The sequence below is a fragment of the Quercus suber genome, unplaced genomic scaffold (assembly GCF_002906115.3).
Source record: "Quercus suber isolate HL8 unplaced genomic scaffold, Cork oak 2.0 scaffold_35, whole genome shotgun sequence".
NCBI classification, from domain to species: Eukaryota; Viridiplantae; Streptophyta; class Magnoliopsida; order Fagales; family Fagaceae; genus Quercus; species Quercus suber.
Window position 1 is genome coordinate 1,267,939 of NW_027069500.1, and position 14,892 is coordinate 1,282,830.

Consider the following 14,892-nt stretch of genomic DNA (forward strand, 5'->3'; position numbering starts at 1 on the left):
CTTCTCTCTTTCTTATTTCTGCTTCTCTATATTATTTTATTCTCATCTTGAACATGGTATTAGAGCCATTTTCCTGTGGCTGATTGCTTTTCCTCTTTCACAATTTCTATCATCTTCTTTGACCCACCAAACAGATCTACACAACACCCATCTCATTGTTTTTGTTCTCAATTGTTAGTGGTTGTTTGCTTGTGCAACCTTCAAATCTAACTTTGTAGGTTGTTCACGGTGGATGCTATTGTTATTGGTTGTTCTCGATGGTTACTGTTGTTGTCGTCTTGTTGTCTCATTGTCGTTTTGGTGGTTGTCGCAGTGGCTGTCATTGTTAGGGGAGTCCACCCACACACCGGACCCAGCCCACCCGCAACTGATCAGAGAGCTTCAATGGTTGACACGGGCTTTAGACTTCATAAACCAACTCTAGAAGGTAGGCTGCTGAGTTCTCTTCTCTAAACCGATTCACCCTACCCGACTATAAAACCTAGAAAAATCCAGCAACTCCAATAATTTTCTGGTGATTATTTGGTGAAAATTCATTAGATCCACCTAGATTTCCGCCGGATCTAGCAAGATCTCACTGAATCAAGTGAGATCTCCAACAGATCTGGTGAGATTTCGCCAAATCTGGAGTGTTTTGGGCAATTTCTCCACTGTTGACAGTTTTGACCGAACCAACTGCCACCCAACGCGTATCCAACCACTCTGATCCGACTCCTTAACGGTCAGCGGCGAGTCTAAAAGTCCTCCACCCGATTTGGTTGGGTAGGTCATGGGTTGGGCACAAACCCAACCCGGACTAACTTGTGGACAACCCTAGTCATTGTTGTTGCGGATCCAACCTGAATTCATATTCAACCCGAGATCCAGATCTAACCCGCAACCTATCTTGCCAAATCTCAACAGTGGAAGATCAATGGAATATCAATGGTGGTTTCCAACCATCATCCACCAATTATTGTTTGTTTTTGTTGTTCTTGGCATTTATCGGTGGCTTTTTGTTGTTGGGTGGTTTTCAGAATATTCTAGCGAGTTTTGGCAGATCTAGTACTTCTTAGACGGTTTCAGCTTACCCCAATGGTTTTCAGATCATGGAGGTTGCTTGCCGAAGCTTGCAATGGCTTCTCCTCAATCTCTTGGTAGTTTCCAGTGGTCCTAGGGTATTTTTTTCTCAATGGTTCTTGGTTGTTATCGCCAGAGTTTTTGGTTACCAGCGTAGTGGTCACCAGCATGTTCTAGAGCCACCAGTGTTGGTTGTTGGTTAAAGTAGACAAGGAAGTTCCATGTTTGCCTATTTGATTGATTTTGATTGTTTAGGTATAGATTCTGGTTGTCCTTTATCCATGATAAGGATAACCTAACAACCTAAAAACCTCTATTTGGTTACCTATTTGGTATTTAAGAACTTCAACTAGCTCATGCAAGTATCTTGGTTGGTTCAGCTTCAATTTCAGCCGGTTCCCTCAAGTTTTGGCTTGTTCACATCGTTTTTCAGCCTCTTCAAACAAGTTGGCACCATACAGAAGTTGTTTAGAGTATGTGTTAAAGCTGGAACTATATGACCATATGCTCTAGCTTGAGGAGGAGTGTTAAAGGTATTGAGTTTATGTTAACGAAATGGCCCAAGAGGCCCTAGTTATGTTGTAAGCCCATGTAGGGCTAACCCAAACTTAGTCTCTATATATAACCTGTTAAGGGTTCACAGTAATTTTTGACTTGATTATACAATAAAAATGTAGCCGCTAGGGTTTTAGTTGAACCACATTATTCCTTGCGTTCTTCTCTCTTTCTTGCTTCCACTTCTCTATATTGTTTTTATTCTCATCTTTTACAACTGTAAACTGCAACTAATTACGGCACCTTGCAGAGTTATTTATGCACCATTAGGGTTCTACAAAATTTTTGACGAAAGACAAGCTCTTTCTACAGTTTATTACCAAAAATTTAGCATGAAATAGGTAAAAGGTTAACCGTCACATATCATGCTACCAGAGCAGTTCTGTAAGGAATTTATTTCACACCAATAATAAAACACCATATATCTTGAGCAAGTCAATTCGTAGACCTTTGGGGATCTATACAACTGTTTATTGAATGTCATGTAGTGACTACCAAAGCAACTAAAGAAATACATGCAATTACACGGACAACAAACTATCAATTTGCAAATTAAGCAGTATCAGCAGCCAGCCTGGAAAATTTAATCTAGAAAGTTGCACTAAAACTAAAAACTAATATTGGCATGTAAAGGCTAACAAAATTACCTATTGCCCTACTAAGAAACTTAAATCATTATACTTCTAGCAAAATACTGCACAAGATGGAACATGTTCTTGATGCAGCATCAGTTCTTAGTTGTTTTGGAATCTAAATTGCTGCTTTCATATGATCATGTGCCACCCATAGCTACCTACACAAATATGATTAACATGGCAAATACAGAAATCAAGTTGCACCATGATTTAGCTACTACCATAACCACAAAACCTCAACCACCATATATCAAAGCAGGATTATCTTAGATCCACTGAGCTTTCAAAAGGCAATCAACAAGAATTGTTAAATTTACAAAAAGCTCAAATATGCCACTTCTTTGATTGGAGGCCTACGCCCTATGGTAAATGGTTTAAATTTTAGATTGCTAAACCAAAGAATTGGCTACAAAGACCCTTCAAAAAGGCGGATGTGTTAAATGCTCGAAAGGATTTGAATGAAGATTAAGGCTCAGGTCTAGATTATTTTATAATGACTTGCTTTTAACACTATTGGAGGATCATGGAGGGGGATGTTAAAACAATTTTCCATGAATTTCACTAGTCTGGCATGTTTGAAAATCCTCTTAATGCTAGTTTATAACTCTAGTGCCAAAAAGGCAGGAACTTTAACTGTGAAAGACTTTCAGTCTATTAGTTTGGAGAGCAGTGCATATGAATTATTAGCTAGTCTTAGCTAATAAATTGAAACTTGTGACAGGAGATTTTGTATAAGATACTCAAAGTGCACTTCTTGCTGGAAGTGGAAGAAAGTGGTAGCCAGGCATGACTTATAAGCTAGATATGAAGAAGGCTTATGATCTTGTGATTTAAGATTGCTTGATTATATTAGAAAGAAATATACCTGTTTTTCGTTTCCTTATGTTGAAATTTTAGTTCGAAGTTATAAGCGTGTTATTGTGTTTTGGTGCTGATGCCAAATGCACTTTAGGTACTGATGCCTAAATTTTCTTTGCTTGGTACGCACAAAATATTTAGAAAACATTGCTCGATGAGAGGGCAGTAGATTCTTTGGAGGCCCGGCTACCTCGAATTAGTCATAAATCCTGTTTTAGTTTGTTTTCTTGGTTCAGAATGGGTTGATTTAGTAGTTTTTTTTTATTGAATCTAAGTTGTTTCAGTTGGTGGTGGAGGAAGAAGGGAACTTTTACTCCCTTAAGATTTTTGAACGGGAAAAATATTACATGCAATCGGTTTTTATGGGTAAGAGTGCAGCACTTTGAGTGATGCGGAGTCTGGAACACACCGTGATAGGGGTTAATCCTAAGCATTTTTTCACGTTCAAGGATGGTGATACTGCTTATACTTTGCAACGGGGGTCCAACTCATTTGGACAATACTTATCTGTGACTGAGCTCAAGGTAGGGGGGTTGCGGAGAACTATCATTATTCCTGCCTGTAAGTCACAAGGAGGATGGAGAACTTTTGGGATTGAATTAAGAAGAATATTGGAACCTTCCCAATATGTGGAGGGTGGATTGAATTTTGTACCGTACAAGTATAAGCAGGTTCCAAAAAATCGTACTGCCAGGTCCTATGTGGAAGCTGTCAAAGCTCTAGTACAAGCAAGGTTGAAGCCTATTCAGCAGCCTTTTATCAAAGAAAAGGTCAAGGATGGTGTTGTGGAGAATATTTTGGAGCTTCCGAGAGACAATTCTCACTCATAGGCAGTAGTTTATGAAACTCAGCCCGGAAGTTTTCCCCAGGCAGCCATGGGTGGCGGTGAGGGTGGAGAATGTGGTATTAATGGTAAGAATATTATTGATGAGAAAATCCTGGAAGAAAATAAGCTCAATATTCCTTTGAAGTTTAATTCGAATTCAAATATTGTTGAGTTTGGAAAGTTGCATGATAATAGGAAGTCACGTTGGTTAGGGATAAGGGTCATCAAATAGCTCACGGCCCATAGCTCGACCCAAAAACCTGATGGCCCACCGGGCTAATGGGTAGCCCGACCCGTTGTTATTGAGGCTCATGAGTAGCCCACTAGCCTAGTGGGTCAGGCTGTGGGCTAGTTTTTATGCCCATGGGTACCAGGTGGGCTAGCACAGTAGCCCAACCTGTTGTGCAGCCTGTTGGCCTAACCCGTTGGCTCAGCCCAATAACTCATAATTCATAACAAAAATATATAAGAAGTGTATAAAGGATTAACCTTGAGATATGATAGAGAAATTTCTTAAAAGAACTCCCTCAACCATTAAGATACTCAAAGTAATTGTGCTAAACTTAGTTTACTAAATATATATTTTTCTAGTAGTTTAGCAAATTTGAATTAACAATTTGACATTTTTTTTTTTATTAAAGATAAAAATAAAAAACTATTTAAAGCCTTAATAAAAAAAATTAAATAGGATTCCATCAGAAAAACAAAAAAAATTAAATAGATTTGACTGTAAAAAAATTTGTAATTAAGTATTAGATTCTTTGATTCTTTCCTTTAAAAAAATTGAATGATTATTCCTTTATAAAAAATTGATTATTTTTTTATAAAAATAATAAAATAATATGCTAATACAAGCCTATGAGTAGCCCATTAGGCCCAACCCGATAGCCCAGCTCGCTAAAGACAAAATGGGCATTGCCCATAAGTAGGGTTATGGGCTGAGGTTTTCTTTTTCGGCTCAGCTTGACCCGGCTCGTTAACTAGTTAATAGTCCATTATGCCCAGCTCATTGTGCCTATGGGTCAAGTAAAAATGGACTGAGTCAGCCCGACCCAGCCCATTGACGACCCTTAGTTAAGGAGAGGACTGATTGTGGCTGTGAATGAGTTTGGAAAGAGGCGGGTTTCCTGGGATAGAGTTAAGGGTGGTCAACAAGTTGGCAACTGGGTAGCAAGGGAGAGTAATATGGCTTAGAATAAAACAGTGGGGCTAGGTCCATGCAATCAGAAAGCCAACGAAAGTAAAACAGTGGGCCTTTTGGGAAGTAAGGAGTCTATTGTGGGCCTGGGTTTGGCAAGCCCTTGTAACTTTGAGGCTGGAGAGAGTTCTATTAGTGGCCTTAATGTTCTGGAGCCCTTTCATCTGAACTGTTTAGTTAATCCGAGCTTAAGTAGGAGTGAAACCACTGCCTCGAAGACACTTGAGAGCTCTAGGGACTCGCCCACTACAGCGGTGATGCTTGTGACGTCGATGAAGGTGATCTCGGACATGAGCTCTTTCGTAGCAGCGACAGAAGTGGTAGGCGATGGTGGTCAGCACAGCCCGATCCGATTCGCTCCAACACTCACCGTGCCGTTAGGACCAGAGGAAGTGGCCCATGCATCCCACAACCCGATATCGGTGATTGGTGACTTGAGTGGGTCAATGTTGGTGCTGGTGGTGTCCTCGGCAACGTTGTCCTCTATTATTGCACCGGAAGTGACTAGTGTTAAGAGTTTTGGTGGTTCGAGAAATCAGACCCAGTTCTCTACCATCTTAGACCCAGTTCTCAGATGGCAAAGGAAGATGGGGAAGAGGATTTTATGGGTTTGGAAGGTTTGGCCACTACAAATTATGATTTTGAGTCTGAGGGAGTTCATCTACCTGGCCCCACTATTAGGGAGTTGGTTGGAGACTTGGATAAGTCTTGGGGTAATTCCAAAGACTGGATGCTACAATTGCGTGATGGTAGGCAATTAGTGATCCCATTGTCTTTGTATCGATCTCCAGATTGTATGTCAGTCTGTTCAAGTTTGGAGGGTGAGTGTGTATCAGGTAATGTTTCTATTACTAATGCAAGGCAGAGGGTTAGTTGGGCAGACGAGGATGAGGGGCTAGTAGAGTCTTTGTCTGTGGTTCTCGGGACAGAGAATGAGATGTGGGAATTTGATGAAAGCTTGAGGTATTGTGAGAGAGGTGATGAGCCATTAGCTGTGGTACCTTTGGCCACTGAAGGTCCATTGGAGTTGGTGTCTAGTCAAGTGAAGGAGATTGGGAGTAAGGAAAGTGCGGACAATTGTCAACTATCACAATGGATAACCAATAGGATAAAGGCTTTCAAGAAATCTGTGGGCACTTCACTGAAAGGTTTTGAGGAGTAGGTTACAGGATTGTTATTAGCCATAGAGGCCAGAAAGAAAGATAAACAGAAACTTGTGGTGGGTGATCAGACGAAGTTGGTCAAGTCAAGCCAGAAAGGTCAGAGGGAGTTGAAGAATTTGATGCCATCCTTGAATGTTGAGTATGATCCAAATAAAGCAAGGAGTGCAAGTATTGAGCGGGCTATTGTGCCTTATCGATGAGTGTGAAGATTATCTCTTTGAACGTTAAAGGGTTAAATGAGCAGGATAAAAGACTCAGGGTTAGAAATTTGATTAAGAAATGGGGGCCAAATGTGGTTTGTCTTCAAGAAACCAAAATGGGGCTAATTAATAGAGTGGTGATTCGTAGCTTGTGGAGTGGCCAACATGTTGACTGGTCTAATTTGGGTTCTTGTAGAGCTTCTGGTGGGGTGTTAGTCATGTGGGACACTCAAGTAGTGAATAAAATGGAGGAAGCAGTGGGGAGATTTTCGGTTTCTTGTAAGTTCACTAGTGTGTCAGATCAGTTTGTTTGGGCGTTTACTGGTGTTTATGGCCCTAATTTACACCAAGATAGGAGGTTTATATGGGAGGAGCTCTATGGCTCGAATAGCTGGTGGAGTGTCCCATGGTGTGTGGGTGGTGACTTTAATGTGGTTAGGTTCCCTTCTGAACGATTGGGGTCTACTTCTTTCACTACTGCTATGCGGGAGTTTTCCAATTTTATTTCAGAACAAGGTCTTATTGATTTGCCATTGCGAGGGGGTACTTTTACTTGGTCAAATTCTAGAGAGGTTGCTTCGAAGGCTAGGCTGGACAGGTTCTTGTTTTTTGCAGATTGGGAGGATAAGTTTCCATCAGTGTCTCAAAGACGGATGTTTAGGTTGTGCTCGGATCATTTTCCAATTGTCCTTGAGGGTGGATCTTTTCAGAGAGGGAGTATGCTGTTTAGATTTGAGAATATGTGGCTTAAGGATAAGAGTTTTGTAGATAAGGTTCGGTCTTGGTGGGATTCCTATCAGGTCCATGATGCACCGAGTTTTATTTTAGCTAATAAATTAAAACTCTTAAAAAATGATTTGAAAAGATGGAACGTGAAGGTGTTTGGTCATGTTGAAGTTCAGATTAAAAAATTGTGGAAGGACCTGAGTGTTCTAGAGAATATAGAGGAGAGGGGGGATTATCAGAGGAGGAAAGGGTAGAAATGGGAAGAATTCGTGATGAGTTAGAAAAAGCTACTTTGTTGGAAGAAATATGTTGGAGGCAAAAATCTAAAGTTCTCTGTGTTAGGGAAGGAGACAGAAATACTAAATGTTTCCACTGTATAGCTAATTCTCACAAGAGAGTTAATTCTATTGATAGGCTTATGGTGGATGGGGTGTTGTCTTCGGATCCAACTGCTATAGCAAATTGTATCTCTTAGTTTTATAGGCGGATTGATTTTGAGGATGTGGCTCATAGACCTATCTTAGATGATGTGAATTTTTCTAGTATCTCGATGGAAGATGCAAGTTGGCTAGATAGGCCTTTTGAGGAAGAAGAGGTGTTTGGGGTGATCAATGATTTTAATGGTGATAAGGCTCTTGGCCCGGATGGCTTTTCCATGGCATTCCTCCAGTCTTGTTGGGGTGTTTTGAAAACAGAAATTATGGCTATATTTCACAATTTCCATACTCAGGCAATGTTTGAGAAGAGTCTTAATGCTTCGTTCCTTGCCCTTATCCCCAAGAAAGTGGATGTTGGGGAGGTCAAGGACTTTTAGCCTATTAGTTTAGTTGGTAGGATTTATAAGATTATCTCTAAGATGTTGGCTAATCGACTTCGTAGGGTGGCACATGGGCTTATTTCAGATTCACAAAATGCTTTTGTGAAGGGCAGACAGATTTTAGATTCTGTCTTGATTGCTTCTGAATGCATTGATAGTAGATTGAAGTCAGGAGTTCCAGGTGTGTTGTGTAAATTGGATGTGGAGAAGGCGCATGATCATGTGAGTTGGGAGTTTTTAATGTATATGATTTAGAGTTGTGGTTTCTCAGAGAAATGGAAAAAATGGATAAGGTATTGCATTTCAACTGTAAAGTTTTCCATTTTGATCAATGGTAGCCCATTTGATTTCTTTGGAAGTTCTAGGGGGCTTCGGCAAGAGGATCCTCTATCTCCATTGTTGTTTGATATTGTGATGGAGGCATTAAGTCGTATGTTAGATGTGGCTGCCTTCGCTGGGCAATTCTCAGGCTTTTTTGTGGGTAGTGCAGCTGGTCCATTAGTGATGGTGTCTCATCTCTTATTTGCAGATGACACTCTGATTTTTGTGATGCTGAACCATCTCAGATTGCTAATTTGAGGGCGATTCTTGCTCGATTTGAGGAGGTGTCAAGGCTTCGTATTAATTTGGGAAAATTTGAGTTGGTACCTGTTGGTGGGGTGCACAATTTGAAGGCTCTGGTGGGGCTGTTGAGGTGTGGGCAGTCTTCTCTGCCTTTGAAATATTTGGGCCTTCCATTAGGTGCAAAATTTAAGAATTTATCTGTTTGGAATCCTATTCTAGAGAGAATGGAGAGGAGATTAGCAAGTTGGAAGAGATTGTATTTATCTAAAGAGGGTAAGGTGACACTAATTAAAAGCTCACTCTCTCGTCTTTACTTACATACTTTCTTTCCCTTCTTCCTTTAACGGGTAAGGTGGCAAAGTGTATGGAGAAATTACAAAGAGATTTTTTGTGGAATGGGATTGGTGGTGAACCTAAAATACATTTAGTTAATTGGGCAAAGATATGTAGGCCTTTGCAAGTTGGGGGGTTTGGGTATAAGACAATTGGGAAACTTTAATTCTGCATTGCTAGGTAAATGGTTGTGGAGGTACAGCATGGAGTCTGATGCTTTATGGAGAAGGGTTATAGAGGCAAAATATGGGAACATTTTGGGTGGTTGGTGTTCGAAAAATGTGACAAGTCCTTATGGGGTCAGCCTGTGGAGATACATTAAAAATGGCTGGTTGAACTTCTCTAAACTCCTAGTGTATGATGTGGGGGATGGTACTAGAGTGAAATTTTGGAAGCATGTGTAATGTGGGAATTGTACTTTACAAGAGACATTTCCGGAGCTTTATTGTTTTAGTAGGTCTAAGGATTCCTCGGTGGCTGAATTTATGGGCTAGTCTGCTGGGAGGTTTCATTGGAATGTACAATTTCGTCGTCCACCACAAGGTTGGGAAGAAGAAGCCTTTGATAGGTTTATGGGGTTGGTCTATTCTTCATTAGTGCGGGGGTTTGACCCAAATAAGGTTTGTTGGAAACTTGCAAGGAATAGAGGTTTTGAGGTTAGAGGTTACTATAGCTCCTTGTACCCTCTTACTCTTATCTCCTTTCCATGGAGAATTATATAGCAATTGAAGGTTCCTCCAAGAGTTTCTTTTCTTGGTCTGCTTCCTTAGGTAAGATCTTAACAATAGACAACTTTCGTAAAAGACGAGTGATAGCGCTTGATTGGTGTTATATGTGTAAGAGGTGTGGGGAGTCAGTGGATCATCTTCTACTTCATTGCTCCATAGCTTGGGAGTTGTGGTCTTTGGTTTTCTGCTTGTTTGGTATTCAATGGGTTATGCCTCATACTGTTCTTGAGTTGTTTGGGGCTTGGCAAGGAAAGTTTGCACGACATTGTCACATTGATGTTTGGAAATTAGTGCCTCATTGCTTGATTTGGTGCATTTGGCGTGAAAGGAATGCTAAAAGTTTTGAGGGGTGTGAACGTTCTTTGCTAGAGCTTAAGTCCTTTTTCTTACACACTCTCTTTGAATAGAGTGTGGTCTTTTCCCACTTTTCTTGTTCTTCCTTTTCTTTTTTTCTTGACCGTTGTTCTTTTGTTTCCTGATTTGTGCCCCCATAGTATATCCCCAATGTACTCGATTTGGCAATTTTTCTATTATTAATAATATTCTTACGTTATTTATCAAAAAAAAAAAGATTGTTTGATTTATTAATTTTATATCTTAGAAAGGCTTAGTTTTTGTGATAAGTGGAGAAAATGATCTTCTATTGCATCTCAACTGTTAGTTTTTAATATTGGTGAATGGTGATCCACCTCGTTTCTTTGCTAGTTTTAGAGTATTGAGGCAAGGAGATTCTTTTATCTCCATTATTTTCTCCTTCTAGTTATCTACATTGTCAAAAGAATGTACTATACATAGCAGTGGAAGGCAGCAGATTTCTAACAGGGTTCCAAGTTGGAGATCATGGGGAGGATATGGAGATTCGTCATCTCTTATTTGCAAATGAAACCATTCTTTTATGTGGAGCATCTTCTGAAATATTGAGAGCTATTAGATGTGTTCAACTTTGCTTTGAAGTTGCCTTCAGAATGAAGGTGAATTTAGGTAAAAGTAAACTACAACCTCTGGCCCAGTGCGAGAGGTGGGAGGACTTTCTGAGTTGGCTGTAACATTGGGTGGAAAGTGGGCTGCTTTCCATGATATATAGGTTTGCCATTGGATCTTCTTTCAACGCTAGGATGATTTTGGAATTCTAAAATTGAGAAAAGTTTGACAAGTTAAAAGAAAATTGTATTAGTCAAAGGGAGGAAGATTGACTCTTACAGCCCGTTTGGATTGAGGGGGGAGGGAGAGGAAGTGGAGGAGAGTAGAGTAGACTTAGCTGAAAATAGGCTAATTTTGGGTCAGCTCTACTCTACTCCCATCCCTCCCCCTTAATCAAAACGGACCATTAGTAAAAGCTTCTATCCAATCTATCAACATATTTTCTACCTTTATTTACCATGCCCATTCATATAGCTAACACACTAGAAAGCTAGGAAGCACCTGCACAGATAAGGGTGTGGGTGTGATATGGCGACATGGCAAATTTTGAAAAAAATAGGACACGGGTGCAGCGGGATGCGTTTATTAATTAATCATTAAATATTTTTTTATTTATATTTTCTATATATTACTAAGCATTTTTTTTCACATAATGGTAAATATATATCAATTAATAATTATTATTATAAAATCAATTAATAATTATTATATATATCACTCTTAAAATATATACTAAATAAATGACGGAAGTGGAGGACAGTGGATCACATATCCTTAAGTTAGTGGATATCACTTAATAAAATAAATAAAAAGGAAAAAAAGCATGTAAAGTTGGCATCCACTACAAAGTTTTAAAAAATAAATCAAAAAGAAAAATGTACTTGACTATGCTACACATTTCCCACCCACCACATCAATACATCACTTCACCTGATAACTTGAGATTTTGGATCTAGTTTCAAATTCATTCATCTATTCTCACTTATTCGGCTATTCTCCTCTCTCTGTCTCATTTCTTTCATTCTTTGTCACTGTGTGCGTGTCACCTTGAAGAGCAGGCTGAGCTGGGTTGAAAGCTTGAAGAGTCGAAGCTTAAAAACTTGTATCGAAAAAAATAAAAATAAAAAAATCATGTGGGACATGCGTGCAACTGCGTCCTAATCGTGTTCAACACAGGTGTGGCCACCATTTAGCCACACTCGTGCTTCCCAGCTAGAAAGGTTGCAGAGGAATTTTCTTTGGGGAGGGTTATGGGAAGCATTCAAATTTCATTTAGTGGAATAAAATAAGTTTTTTTATTTTATTTTTATGACGACTAGTGGTTTGGGTATTAGTAAGCTAGTAATACTAAGTACTTCTAATCAAGTTCCACTAGGAACGTGGCTTTAAAGGTATGGTGTAGAAGGTGATTTGAGTGTGAAGACATATTATGGGTGCAAATATGGAGAAACCTGAGGTTATTAGACGTCTCTATTATTGTTAAAGAGGGATGTGCCTGGCAAGGTTTTTTCTTAAGGGATTATGGAGCTTGATGGGTCATACGTTTGATTATGGTATGAGGCATATGTGGAGCTTCTTTACAAGATTAGTATTTGGTTTTGTTTGCCTTAGCTAGAGATAAGGAAGCCCCTATTGCTTCATGTTTGAGTAGATTGGAGGGAGGGGTGCATTGTCAGAATCATACTTTCATATAATATTTTCAGGATTGAGAGTTAAGAGTCGGCAGAAGAGTTTTATGAACTTCTATTCTAATTTTCCATCAGATGAGGGAGGATAAGGTATGTTGGTGGTATTGAAAACTTCAACATTCAATCCTACTATGAAGCTTTAGAGGAACTTGGGAGCTTGGGTTCCCATCGAAGATTATATGGAGGACAAGGGTTCCACATGAGGTTGCATTTCAATCCCACTATAAAGCTTCATTAGAAAATTGGGAGCTTGGGTTCCCATCGAAAATATATAGAGGACAAGGGTTCCATGTAAGGTTGCAGTTTTTGTTTGAACAGCTGCATTGAGGTAGATTCTGATAGTGGAAAATCTTCTCAAGAGGATAATTATTGTGAAAGATTGCTGCTATATTTGCAAGGAAAATGGAGAAATAGTAAAACATCTTTTGCTTCACTAATTGGTTGCAATTGAACTATGGGCACTTGCTTTTTGTATGGGGCTAGATGGGTAATGCCTAAGACAGTTATAAATTTGCTGGTTTGTTGGCAAAGGAAATGCAATATGGGTACTAAGAGTGAAATCTGGAAAGCTATTGCATTCTTTAGGTGTTTCTTTTTTTGATAATTGAATAGTTGGGGGTGGGTGGATTTGAACCTTAGATGTCTCTATTGAAAACATCAAGAGGTGCCAACCAGTTAAGCTATAAGGCTCTTGGCTTTTTAGGTGTTTCTCTAGCATACTTCATGCATTAATGTTCTAGTCTCAATAAACTAATCATCTAATTATTAAAAAAAAAATCCAATTCATCAAACTGTCATAAATAAGTAAAATATATTTGTTAGTGACCACAGAACAGTAAAGCAGAAAATCAAGAAAATTAAAAGAATACATAGTAACAACAATTTTAATAAAGTGAATAATTTCAAAGAAAGAAAAATAGAAAACTCCATTGAATGGAGTAGTCACACTAAAATACAAATATCTTACCACAAGAAATCCAAACGCAAGTCCAGTTCCCAATATAACTAAATAAGGATAGTTCCCAATTAAGTCAGATGGAGACAAATAGTCCCTACATTTGAAAAAATAACAGTATGTAAACCCATCTGCAAATTTTAAAGAAAAACATGTAAAAAACATATAACAGATTTGGGTCATACCAAACTACCACTCCTCCCAAGAGTACAGCAAAAGGGTAAAGCTGACAAGAAACAAGAAGAAAACATTATTACATATCCTATAAGCAATGAAAAGAGATAAGTATCCAAAAGGTAGCAGTAGTACCATTGCTAACGCCAGTAGCATGCTTCCATTTCTTGCCTGAACTACCTTATAAACATTCTGTACACTGCAAATAAACACAAAACATGGGAGATCTAAGCTGCCTTTATCAAACAACAACATTAAGTCAGACATGTAGGCTGGCTGTAATAGTGTAGGCAAACGCATCAAATGCAATTAAAAAGCATAGAGCCATATGCTTCGTGGAGCCTGGAGCAAAGCACATACAATTGCCAACTGCTTTACTCAAGTACAGTGCAGGTTTTTCAAATATAATGTATAATAACCTCTAATAGAAAGATTTATAACATATAATAAATAATAAATAAATAAATAAAAGTTAATAAACTCAAAATAATAATTTAGTTTGCCCATAAGGTCATTAGGAAAGTGCATTTGCACAAAGATTGTAAGTTCAAATTTTAAATAAGTTAATTCAAATTCTTAAAATTTTAATATAGTAAATTCAAAAACATTTATCAATAGATAATACTGAAATAATCTATAATCTATTCATATAAAATTTACACAGCATTTTTCTTTATATAAGTATAAGAGAATTGGTCCCTTGAAGTTTACCAACAGGCAAAAATACAATGTTGGTCCTTGAAATTTACCAAGTGAGCGCTTTTGATCCCTAAAGTTTCAAAAATGTGATTTATTGATCTCTCTGTCAACTTCTGTTAGATTTCTTGCCTTGCCTATGTGTCTAATAAAATAATGACGTGTCATTTTCTAAATGACTTGCCAGCTGTTTTTATTATTAAAAAAATTAAACTTTAGAACACCACCCTCCCTATCTCAAGTTCTCTCCTCAGACTCTACTGCCTCAAGTCCACCATGGTCTCTGGCCAGTAATTCCTCTGGCTTCATTGCCAGCACCGAGGTGTGGTGGGTTTCAGTTCCCTAGTTGAGTCAAAACTCAGTTTGGCCGAGATAGACAATGACAAGGACGACAATTACATTGCTGAGTTATCATGCCAGATGGCTCATGACGATGACAAACACAAACAAAATCTTCCACCAAACTTTGAAAAAAGTGGAAAAGGTGTTATTTTTACTAAAATGGCTTCCAGAAAACGATTTCTTTTTGGAATTATGTTTTGGTCATTCATGAGCATTGCAAAATTTAAACTCACAATACAATTTACAGTCACAGAAATAATTGAAGGCCAAATCTCTCCAAAATCTGTAGAACTGAAATCCATTTGTTGGCAAGGAATGAATGAAGGCTTTAAACTCTCACTCACTTTTAGTCACAGTATACTATTTACAGTTTTACAGAAAACACTGCAACTAACCACAACCACACAACTTTGTTCAGTAAATACGGAGAAAAGTGAGAAAGCTCTTTGGACCA

General features: G+C 38.6%; 1 protein-coding gene across 3 annotated transcripts in view; it reads right to left on the reverse strand.

The window, feature by feature from the left end:
- LOC112018926 (choline/ethanolaminephosphotransferase 1) overlaps window positions 1-14,892 on the reverse strand; it is a 51,990-nt gene that overhangs the window by 12,572 nt on the left and 24,526 nt on the right. For all 3 annotated transcript variants that reach the window (XM_024051458.2, XM_065770721.1, XM_065770720.1), the window contains 3 exons: window positions 13,536-13,599; window positions 13,412-13,452; window positions 13,239-13,323 (listed from right to left, as the gene is read on the reverse strand). In XM_024051458.2, the coding sequence (XP_023907226.1) occupies window positions 13,239-13,323; window positions 13,412-13,452; window positions 13,536-13,599 (190 nt within the window). The remainder of the gene's footprint in view (window positions 1-13,238; window positions 13,324-13,411; window positions 13,453-13,535; window positions 13,600-14,892) is intronic.